The 11629-nt window shown below is 45.4% G+C and overlaps 1 protein-coding gene across 1 annotated transcript in view; it reads left to right on the top strand.

The window, feature by feature from the left end:
• Nucleotides 1-4932: 4932 nt before the first annotated feature.
• Nucleotides 4933-11629, top strand: part of VIPR2 (vasoactive intestinal peptide receptor 2) — a 52805-nt gene continuing 46108 nt past the window's right edge. The window contains exon 1 of the mRNA XM_028750955.2: nucleotides 4933-5228. Coding sequence (XP_028606788.1) covers nucleotides 5178-5228 — 51 coding nt within the window. The 5' untranslated portion in view covers nucleotides 4933-5177. The remainder of the gene's footprint in view (nucleotides 5229-11629) is intronic.

Genomic DNA, 11629 nt, shown 5'->3' with positions numbered 1-11629 from the left:
TCTTAAAAGATCTGAAGTCAGGTGAATCTTCTTGATAGGAGGAATCACCTGTTCAATATCTTATTGTTTCTAAAAACTTAAAGGGGCAGATATCTAGCCATGCATGAGACATGGAGACCAGGTCTACTATTTGTGTATGTTTTCCATCTTAGAGTTCTAAGCTCCTGTTCCCTTAAGAACTTTCCAGCAGGCAGAACTTCCACAGGCACAGTATTTCCCACACTAGAGTATACAAAACGAGCCATCTGCCTTCCATCTCTCTCTCTCATGCAGCTATCAAAAGGCACTGGCGTTTAGCAACTGCACTTGGATCAATGGGCAAAGATTCTAAACACTGGATTATCTAGGTTAGATTTTTATTTATAACATTTCCCCACCCCCTTGAAAAGGGAAACAGAGGAACACCACTGCAAAAGAAGGAACCAAAGAGAGAAAAAGGAAACAGGATAATGAGAGAAAGGGAGCCCTTAACCTGCTCATGAAAGTTCATCATGTTCTAGAAATGAGTACATTATTTAGAACATGAACAATGGTCAAGAACTTCATTGGCATTCATGATAGGGCTGTGAATAGACCCCTCTGCCCCGTCCCAGGACCCCAATCTGGCTTTCCCAGTCACGTTGCCCCATGCTGTCCCAGGACCATACATCCAGCCCCAGGTCAGACCCCAGTTCAGTTTGAGAGGAGGGTAATGTTTAGGATGTTTAAACTCTATTTAAATATACAGGTGGGGAGAGACTGTAAGTAGCAAGAAACACACATTTCATAGTTCTTCGTTTTATAATACTGTGCACTGATTTAAGACCATTAGTATAGGAAAACAGTGCATAATAATAATAAATCAATAATGTACCAAGCATGTAACTGAGGTACTTTGTTTGTCCATTAGCTCAGTGATAGAGTATATATAAGGGACGCGGGTGGCGCTGTGGGTTAAACCACAGAGCCTAGGACTTGCTGACCAGAAGGTTGGCGGTTCGAATCCCCGTAACAGGGTGAGCTCCCGTTGCTCGGTCCCTGCTCCTGCCAACCTAGCAGTTTGAAAGCACCTCAAAGTGCAAGTAGATAAATAGGTACCGCTCCGGCGGAAAGGTAAACGGCGTTTCCGTGCACTGCTCTGGTTCGCCAGAAGCGGCTTAGTCATGCTGGCCACATGACCCGGAAGCTGTACGCCGGCTCCCTCGGCCAATAAAGCAAGATGAGCGCCGCAACCCAAGAGTCGGCCACGACTGGACCTAATGGTCAGGGGTCCCTTTACCTTTAGAGCATATATATTGTAGCAGCCTCATACGCAGCACTGTTTGGGAATTCTAACAAACCCAAAAATCAGTCTGGTTTGAAAGGTTCAGTCCACCATCTTGGTTTGAAATGGTGTCTGATTGTATCCAAGCGTAGACAAAAGCCTGCTCCTTGATCTACATGGAACCTCCAAGTAAAATAAAAACAGTCATGATATTTAAGAGATGTCCCAATGCATAGTGATCAAAGAAACAACTTTCAAAGATATATAGTATCTGCTTCTATGGCCACAGGTAGTATGCCTCTGAATTCCAGCTGCTTTCAATCGCAGGTGGGGATAAAATTGTTGCACCCAGGTTCTGTTTGTGGGCTTCCCATGAACATCTGGTTGACTACTGCTGGACAAGATGGGCCATTGGCTTGATCTAGCAGAGCTCTTCTTATGCTGATACATTGCTTCTTCATGCAGAAAGACCCAGTGAAAGGACCTCAGTAAGCAGCCTTGAGAAAGCTCTCTGCTTGAGGCTTGAGCGGCTGTTGTCAATCAAACAGATAGTCCCAGGTTAGACGAACCAGTGAGCTGACAGTGTAAGTTAACTTCCTAAGAGTCCTATTTGATCACTTTTGCTTGCTTGCCTTCAGATTTGCTGTGCTCTGGGAAAGCACAGTCTGCTTGGGAAATAAACATATCTGGCGACACCTCTGCCAACCAGCATGCCATAGATCGGCAGGATGCCTTGATGGAATTGGCACTCTAGGCACACCAAGCAGGGACCTGATCAGAAAGAGGTGCAGCCAGTCACATGTCTCATGCATTTCGCTGCATGCTCAAAGCACCCTGCAGCACAAGCAAAGCAGTCTGGAGAGGGAGGCAAATGAAATTACCTTCAGCGCACCATAAATCTGGAAGAAGGCTGACGTCAGCACCAGCCATCTCTGGGCAACTGCTAGGGTCCCAAAGCCCTGGAAGGGTCTGCTATCAATGCCTGCTCTGCCTCCCCGTTATTTATATATTTACTGGTCATGAACTCCTAACATGCCTGTGGGGCATTGTGGAAGGTGAAAGGGATGGCGACTCAGAATTGCTCAGTGCACTTCCACCACAGCCAGGCAAGATGTTAGAGTTCTCACTGTCCCCCATAGTCCACAGACACCAGAGACCCGTGATTCTGATCTGGAATTCTCTCTGCACTCAAGGTACATTTCTCTTCTCGCCTCTCTGGCGCAAGCCCAGAAAAGCGGTGTCATCTTTCATGACAAAGTAACTGGAGAAGGGGGTTGAGATCTACGCCAAGCTCGTTGCCACACCCCACATTCCTCCTCTTCCTCCTCAAATGCTTCCATTCCATTACTGACGTCTTTCAGTGCGAACTTGGACACTTAGCAAGAACAAAGGGAAGAAAGATAAATTATGCGCAAACAGATACTTTCCAAATATTTGGATTCCTGCATAGCTTTTCTTATGCGGAGCTCATCACTGGTCAGACCTTCCAGGATAGCTTGTGAATTAGCTCCTTTTCAATCTTCCGAATGTAGTTTTTGACTTGAGAGTTATTTCCCCTATTTTGGGATATGGCTAGATTTCTTGTCGTTAATGAGGATCCAACGCTGAAATCTGGCATATAGTGCAAATCTCCTGAGTGTATGGGTAGGGAACAAACTTTTATACTCTCTTGCCAGCCAGCCAGCCAATCTAGTTGCAATAAGCCAGCTCCAGTCAGCCAACATTGGAAAAAGGGAATGAGGCTGCATACCAGGGCTGGCCCTATCATGAGACAGAGTGAAGCAGCTGCCTTGGGTGGCAGATGCTCAGTGGCGTGGAAGGGACAGAGCTGTGTGTGCCATATGGCGTGGCCTGCCGTGTACCCGCTATGCTAACCTGCTTCCCTCAAGTATAGTGGAAAATTCATTACTTTCACTTGTATTGGAGTAAGAGTCAACTAGCAGTCAAATTGGCTTTTGGTTGTGTCTTGGGGGAGGCTGCCATCTTGCCCTTCGCTTCAGGCATCAAAATGTCTTGAGCTGGCCCTGCTGCAGACACACTGTACATTTAAAGCTCATGGCTTCCCCCCAAAGAATCATGGGAACCGTAGTTTGCTCCTCACAGACATGCAGTTCCCAGCACCCTTAACAAACCACAACTTTCAATGTGCTTTAGATGTACGGTGCAACTGCCACAAATGGCGTCAAGAACATTGGCCCTCAGAAGTGCAATGTCAAGTGATCTGTGCATTCTCATGGGCATTCAAAGAATCATAGAAATGTAGAGTTGGAATAGACCTCAAGGGTCATCTAGTTCAACCCCCTGAAATGGAGGGATCTCAGCTAAAGCATCCATAACAGAGGACATCCAACCTTTGCTTAAAAACCTTCAATGAAGGAGAGTCCACAAGCTCCTGGGGAAGACAGTTCCACTGTCAAACAGCTCTTACTTTCAGAATTTTCTTCTTGTTGTTTAGTCGGAATCTCCTTTCTTGCAACTTGAAGCCACTGGTTTGAGTCCTACCCTCCAGAGCAGGAGAAAACAAGCTTTCTCAATCTTCCATGTGAGATCTTTGAAGATGGCTATAATATCTCCTCTCAGTCTTCTCTTTTCCAGGCTAAGCATACCCAGACCTTTCAACCATTCCTCATAAGGCTGGATTTCCAGACCCTCGATCATCTTGGTTGCCCTCCTTTGCACACGTTCCACCTTGTCAACATCCTTCTTAAATTGTGGTGCCCAGAATTGGGCATTGTGGTCTGACCAAGGCAGAATAGAATGGGACTATGATTTCCCTTGATCTGGACCCCATACTTCTTCACACTGTGCTTCAATACAATCATTAATTATACTCCTCATTCTTGTATCCAGTTCTCCAAGCTCCTCAGAAGGACAGTACGCAGTGGCAGACTTTGGGATTTCATCAGCGCACCTTTGCGGTGCCAAAATCCGGCGCTTCCCTCCTCTCGCCTCCCATTGTTTGTCATTGTTGCAGTGCCCCCTGTGACGCCCTCTCAGCTCAGTGCCCGGCCGTGCTCCCCTAAATCCACCTCAGGCCTGTCATCCCATTTGACCTCTTCAACAACCACCCTTTTCTTGCAAGGAATCCTATTCGGAATAAGGGAATTTCCCTTAAAAAGGGGGAAACATTGACAGCTATGACCCAGAGAGGTGTAAGCTAGGCTGCAGAATGGAGATAGTCTGTGTACCCCTCATATGTTTGAAGGGCGTAGCCATCAAATAAATAAATAAAAACAACTAACTGACACATTGTGCCACAGATAACTTGGCTCTGCCCCCCCTAACACAAAGCCTGCTCCCCTAAAATAAATCCCGACTATGCCCATGGAAGCACCCCATAAGGAATCTCACAAACTGTAATTTACTCCTCACAGAGCTACAATTCCCAGCTTTCTTAACAAATTACAGTTCTCAGCTGTTTTGGGGAGGGCGTTGTAGTCCAGTAAGTTACCTATCCCTGCCCCTAATCTTAAGAAGCCCAACCCCAGAATAAAAATGTAAAATGCATCACCTGTTGTATTTCTGTCTGTCGCGCAGCACGCAAGCAGCAACTCCAGGGCGCCAATGGAAGAACCAGATCGAGGGGAGGAGGAGGAGGAGGAGGAGAGGCAGGAGAAAGCCGGAGGCGGAGAGGAGGAGTCCTGGGTGGGTGAACAGTAGCGCGCAGCCCAGCGTGCCGGGGAGCCAGTCTGGGCTGGGAGGCGACGGAGGCAGGAGCCGCAGTCCGGGCGACGAGGGACAGGGGACTCGTGCTGCCAGCGGGAGGCGCGGCGGGAGCTGCCCACGTGCGCGCCCGCGGAGTCAGCTGCGCGCCAGGAGACGGGAAGCGCCCGTTCGGCGACCTTATGTTTCTGCTGGGGGGTCTCTGCAGCTTCGGAAGCCCGCGACCCCCGGCCCCGGAGAGCTGATCTTGCCCCTCCGGCACTTGGCTGGGATGAACTTGCCGGCTCTTCTCTTCTCGATCGGTTGGTGGACTTTGGGGCTGGTGAGTAACTCTGGGTTTGTTTGCTTTCCTGTGGAGTCCCCCCACCCCTCACCTGGGTGCTGATATCATAAAGCGGGGTTAGTCTCTGAGCATGTGCAAAGTACCTTTCCCGCCGTTCATCGCTGAGCAGCCACAGGACGCGCGGGCTCCCACGGCGCCCCTTTATTTAAAAAAGGACACAGTGAATAATTTCTCCTTTCTCTCCCTACCCTGCGTTCATAGGATCCCCTCCCTGGGTGACTGCTCTCTTTAGGCTATAGGTGGCCCTCTGTTCTCAAATCGATCCACTTGGATCTTTCACATCGCCAGTAACAAAAGAGGAGCGTGGAGCAAATTCCATAAAATTGTGGGATGAAAGTGTGAGCTCGTTCCCAGTGCTGATTTAGCATGGGAATCCCCACTGCAGGTGTGACTGGGTGGAAATGGGTCAGAACTGCTCAGCGGCACATGTGAAATATTCCTGGACTTAGGATATAACAGCATTGCTGCTTCACTCATTTAGGCAACAAAGTGTGTGGGACTCACTCACCCTCTCTAACCTCCCTGTTTGATAGGCTGGTAACTAATTTGTTGTAACGGATCTTAAGCCCAGTCATAAAATCAGGTGAATTTGCTTGGTGAACTCTTGAGCATTGTGGATTGTGAGGGGGCAATGAATTGTAGCAATACATGCTTCACTGCAGATATGACAGGCAAAGCATGACTGAAAAGCAGGTTCACTTTTGGATGGAGAGAGGAACCTAGTAAGAGCTCAATATTTCAGCATTATAGAAAGAAGAGCCAGACACCTTCCACCCACATCCATGGCAGGACTATAAAGGATGAAGTACAGCATCACCCATAATTCCTCTGAGGTATTCCCTGCCTCTGTAAACTTCTGGATCTTACTATAATTCATTGAGAAAGATCAGGACAAAGCAGACACCATGAATTAGTCCTGCCACTGCTGTAAACAGAAGTATTCCTGATGGCAATGCCTCCAGTGCTATTCACGCAGTCAAACTAGCCTCCAGGCTAAGTATTATGGTCTGCACCCTCAAGATAATTTTATGCAGATTGGTTTCCCCCTGCAACAAATGTCAAGCCTTTTCTCGTCAAAATCAAAATTATTAAGGAATGGCAAATATGTGAAGTGTCCCCGTCCCCCCAATTTTTTTCAGTAGACATTTATAGCTGGAGTGGAAATTCTAGCCTGTACTATTAGTAATTTTGAACATGAAACTTGTGTGTAATCATGATAATTCTGGATCAAGTGCTCCAAAGTTCCAAATAATAATAATAAAGGCAGTCTTTATTTTGCCATGCCATCTGGGAACCATATCTATGCCACCTTGTGTTTTGTGACAGAAGAAAAGCAAAAGAAAAGTGTAAAAACATACATAATAAATACTTGTGTTTTGACACTGCACATCAGGAAGCAGCTGGGTAGCAGCTGCAGGTGGGTATCTTAATATTAGTGCAAGGAATGTGAGACTCACCTTGCAAAGCTTCTGGGACATACAGTCCAGTTCACACATCTCATATACCAACACCCAGTATTGGACTTCAAACATTGTTGCACCTAAAGCAAAAAGACAAAACAATGCCTACTGGTTTTGATTTTTCGATTTTTTTAATGATGCACAGAAATGGAGGAAGAAAAAATATTCCCCTTTTGAACCTCCTGCTTTGTGGTACTTAATGGCAAAGCCACTTCATTAATGAATGATCTTTCTAATCTTAGAAATGCTTTTGCACATCCTTTTCAAATTACTAGTCAGGAGGAAAAGCCTTGGGGGCTGCTGCAGACATTATAGTTTGCATGCAGAAATCAGTCTTATTACTTGAAGTGTGTGTTTTTTCCTATTGAGCTTGTTGACCAGACATTGGCTAGTACAGACAAAAAAATACAATTTTCTCTCCATTCTGTTTGCAGTCCCTTCTTTCCCTTACATCGTCACCTCTTTCTTCCAAAGAGCTCAAGGTAGTTTATCATTGCGTTTATCCTCACAGTTGGAATATGTGTGAATGCTGCTGAGAAGGACAGAAAGTGGTTTTTTTAATCAACTTGTGGTCAGTTTAGTTTTTTTTTATTGCATGCACTTACCACTTTAATAGAAACAGCCCTTTAAACTTCACCCATGGAAAACGTAAAAGGCAGGCTGCCCCAAAGCATTCAGTACTCCTTAGAGGTTCTGAGACGTTTTCTTTGCAGACCTGAAAGAAAAGTTATTCTACACCCTCCTAGCCATGACTGCAGTGCTTTTCTGATTAGGAATTTTACCTTCCCCGCCCCAACGTTTTGGCATGCATGCCTATGCTTGTGTTTATCAATAGGATTCACGTACAGTGGTACCTTGGGTTAAGTACTTAATTCATTCAGGTCTGTTCTTAACCTGAAACTGTTCTTAACCTGAAGCACCACTTTAGCTAATGGGGCCTCCAGCTGCCGCTGCGCTGCCAGAGCACGATTTCTGTCCTCATCCTGAAGCAAAGTTCTTAACCCGAGGTAATATTTCTGGGTTAGCGGAGTCTGTAACCTGAAGCGTATGTAACCACTGTATTCACAAATCCACACACTTTTCTTTTCACTGTTCAGTAAAATGAACAGTGTGTCAATAGAAAGCTTCAGATCGATAGGATTTATTGAGTTTATCAATAGGATTCAAAGGTAAAGGGAATTTTAAGAGTATTTTTTTTAAAATAAATAAATACAGGAATATATAATATGCCCAAAGGAAGCTAATGTTTAAAAATGCATGGCTTCTTGTTTTAAGCTTTATATCTTCCTGTTTGCTCTTTTGGCTTCTTCTTGCCTCCTAGACTTCTGCTTTGCTCTTAACTTTCTTTTCAGATCCTTCCGATATCTCCCTCACACTTTCTCTCCCAGGTGATCATTTGTACTCTGGAAAACATAGGGCAAACCCTTGGATGAGGAGCTGTTTTGTAAACAGAAGCATGTGTTTGCAATCACAGGCATCATGCAGAAGAAGGGCAGCTCAGTGGCAGGACATCAGCTTTGCGTCCAGGTTCAGCTCCCCAACATGTCTAGGTAGCACTGGGAATGACTTTTGTCTCAAACCAGGCTGCCACTCAGCATGGGCAGTACTGAGCAATATGGACCAGTGGTCTGACTCAGGAGACAGCAGCCTCCTGGGTACTTGCCAGAAATAAAGCAGTTTGCTGAGTGCTCCTGCAGAAGCAAACCCATGTATATAATGTGTGAAGTGACCCAAAGCTCTTGTCTGAAGTTATGTGTAAAGGTAAAGGACACCTGACAGTTAAGTCCAGTCACGAACAACTCTGGGGTTGCGGCGCTCATCTCGCTTTACTGGCCAAGGGAGCTGACGTTTGTCCGCAGACAGTTTTTCCGGGTCTTGTGGCCAGCATGACTAAGCCGCTTCTGTTGAAACCAGAGCAGCACACAGAAACGCCGTTTACCTTCCCGATGGAGCGAGACCTATTTATCTACTTGCACTTTGATTTACTTTTGAACTGCTAGGTTGGCAGGAGCTGGGACAGAGCAACGGGAGCTCACCCCGTCGCGGGGATTCGAACCGCCAACCTTCTGATCAGCAAGCCCTAGGCTCAATGGTTTAGACCACAGCGCCACCCATGTCCCTAAGTTATATTATGTAGCTTGGCTTTTTAACTCCTCTATTTTCACGTGTTCGCTTTCCCTTCTGTTTTATAATGAACATGTAGAGCTGCTTTCTAGTGAGGTCATTGGTCCGTTTAGCCTAGCATTCCTTATTCTGACCAGATCTTGGAATGCCATATGGGTGAATCATCCCTGTGAGTCCTCATCCCTCCATCAGTCCTCTGCAAAGGTTTATGCCACACATCACCTGTGTGTGTGTGTGTGTGTGTGTGTGTGTGTGTGTGTGTGATGCCCAGCAAAAAAAATGCAGGCAACTCTGGCACAGCAGTTTTTCCACATTCCTGATTGTTTTATTGCAAGATACTATAGGATCAAGTCTTCCAGAAAGTAGTTAAGTGTGATTTATCCAACTGCTGTTTTGCCAGGCTAATCTTCTCTATATTGTTCTAATTTTAGTGTATGTGCTGCCGAACTGAGCACTATCGAACTGCTGTTTAATTCGCACATCAGGTGGAATTGCATAAAAGGACCTTGCAGCAGCAGGGAACCACCTGTTATTAACCAAGCTTGGTAAATGATGCCAGTTTAAAATGTTGGATTGTTTCCAAATTGCTTATTTTCCCTATCCCTGAAAGGTGTTTTTTCTTTTTTACAATAGTGAACTATTAATGGCCGCAGTTCATCCTATGCGATGGCTTGTAGAATGCCAATTTGTATTCCCTACTTTCCAAAATCATCTTTCCCCCCCTAAATGTGCATAAGGAAATAACTCCAGACTCCAAGCACGCAACACTGTGAATTCATTAGATCACTTGGTGCCTAAAGGCCTTTCATAAAGTGCATATGATTCAAACTGGCTTATTTGTTGGAAAATGAACGCTTTTGCACAATGCGGCACGCCTGGAATAAAGCGAGCGGGGGCATTGCACATCTTCTGCAATTTCCGCAGCTGATGTATATCTTTCAAACAGCACCCTGAGCTTCATTGCTAAATCACTGTTTAGAGAACATTTAAATCATGTGATTTAAAGATTTTAAAAAAGAATATTTTTAGACATTTGTTTAATCGACAAATGATAAACACTGAGAATTAAAGTTCACTAGTGGTACACAAAGCTGCATCTATGTTTCGTTTTGTGATTCTCATAAGTAATCTTAATAAGAACCTGCAGGATCAGGCCAGTAATCCACCTACTCCAGCATCCTGTTCTCACAGTGGCCAGCCTCTGACTATGAATTTGTCTAATCCTCTTTTAAAGCCATCCGCATTGCTGGCCATCGCTGCTTTCCGTGGGAACGAGTTCCATAGTTGATCTGCTGCATGAGAAAGAAATGTCTTTTATCTGCCCTGAATCTTCCAATCTCCATTGGATGCACACAAATTCTAGCCCCATGCAAGACGGAGAAAAACTATTCTCTGGACACTTTCAGTCCTAAAAGGAACTGGGCCACACATTAGAACATTGTGATCCAAGAAAGATACTTGGAAAAGGAAACTAGCATTAGAAACCACTATTTTTTCATGGTTGCCATACTTTTTCCCCGGCACTGCACCTGTGCATAAATATAACAAGGCTTATGTAGTTAATGTTATGGTTGAAGGCCAAATTGTGGTTAATCTCAGTCTACACTGTTTAGAAGCTGGCTTGTTCCAATACATTATAGTTAAGACTAACCACTGTTTGTTGGGTTCTGATAATGATGATGATGGTGAATTTCATTTCTATACCACTTTATATCTCCAAGAAAAAATCTCAAACATGTCCACAGTCCTTGTGGCAATGCTGAGGGAAGTGCAGGGAGGAAGAGTATGTGAGCTCAGGTAGAGGCTAGAATTGTTCTTGTCACAATAAACCATGGTTTGGTTGCGTATTGTGGTACTTTAATGCAGGGGTCAGCAAGCTAAGGCCCATGGGCTGGAAGAGGCCGGTGGAGGTCAGTTGACCGACCCCCGAGCTGAGTTGCCCGTTCTCATGCTGCGCTAAACCGGTGCATGGGGACTCGCTTCCGTGGCGCCAAAAATCGCGTCTGCGCAGACGCAGATACTAAAAATCACAGGTGCGCACGTGATCCAGCCCACAGAGGGATCTCGGTGGGACTGATCCGGCCCAGGCAAGATACACCTTGCTGACCCCTGCCTTAACGCAACCAATGAACCATTCCAGTTCAGAAGAATAATTAATACAAAGAGTAACAGAAATGCTTGCACATTATAGTGGGTTTTCCCACTGCACAGCATTTAAGAAATAAGATGTATGAGGAAAGGGGAGAAGAATAAAAAGTCGTCACGTTATCATTTGCGATACTGTACTTTGTTCTTATCACACTAGATGGGTTCTCTTCCACCCTGCTCCATAGTTAGCCAGGTTCTCTTTTGATAACAAAAATGTACATTTCCTTCATTTATAATAATGTTCAAGTTGCTCTGAAAAGCTGTGAGTCACTTCAATCAATATTTTCAAATATCCCTGTGGTGACTAGTGATTGCCAACTGTAGAGGCATTGTTCACTGGGGAATGTTCAAGGCAGCAATCAAGGATGTTTCTTTGTACAGAAGAGTGCGGTTTTCAAAGTTCCCATTGGCATTGCTTGGGAGCAACCAGGCTGCCTACATTTAAAGCCCAGTTTGGGGAACCTTAGGTGCTGACAACGTAGTAAATGCAGCAGTTAAGAGACTGAATGGTGAACCAGAAAGTCAGTGGTTTGAATTTTGTTTCTGCCATTGTGTCTTTAGCCACAATGCCTTGACCTCAGCCCCCTGGGAGATACCCTGTGGCCACTACTGGCACCTGGTTGTGGAGGCCAGAGCTCAAACAAAGGC

The sequence above is a fragment of the Podarcis muralis genome, chromosome 12, assembly GCF_964188315.1.
Source record: "Podarcis muralis chromosome 12, rPodMur119.hap1.1, whole genome shotgun sequence".
Taxonomy (NCBI): Eukaryota; Metazoa; Chordata; class Lepidosauria; order Squamata; family Lacertidae; genus Podarcis; species Podarcis muralis.
Note: the sequence above shows the minus strand (reverse complement) of the source record. Positions and strands in the feature narration are given on the sequence as shown.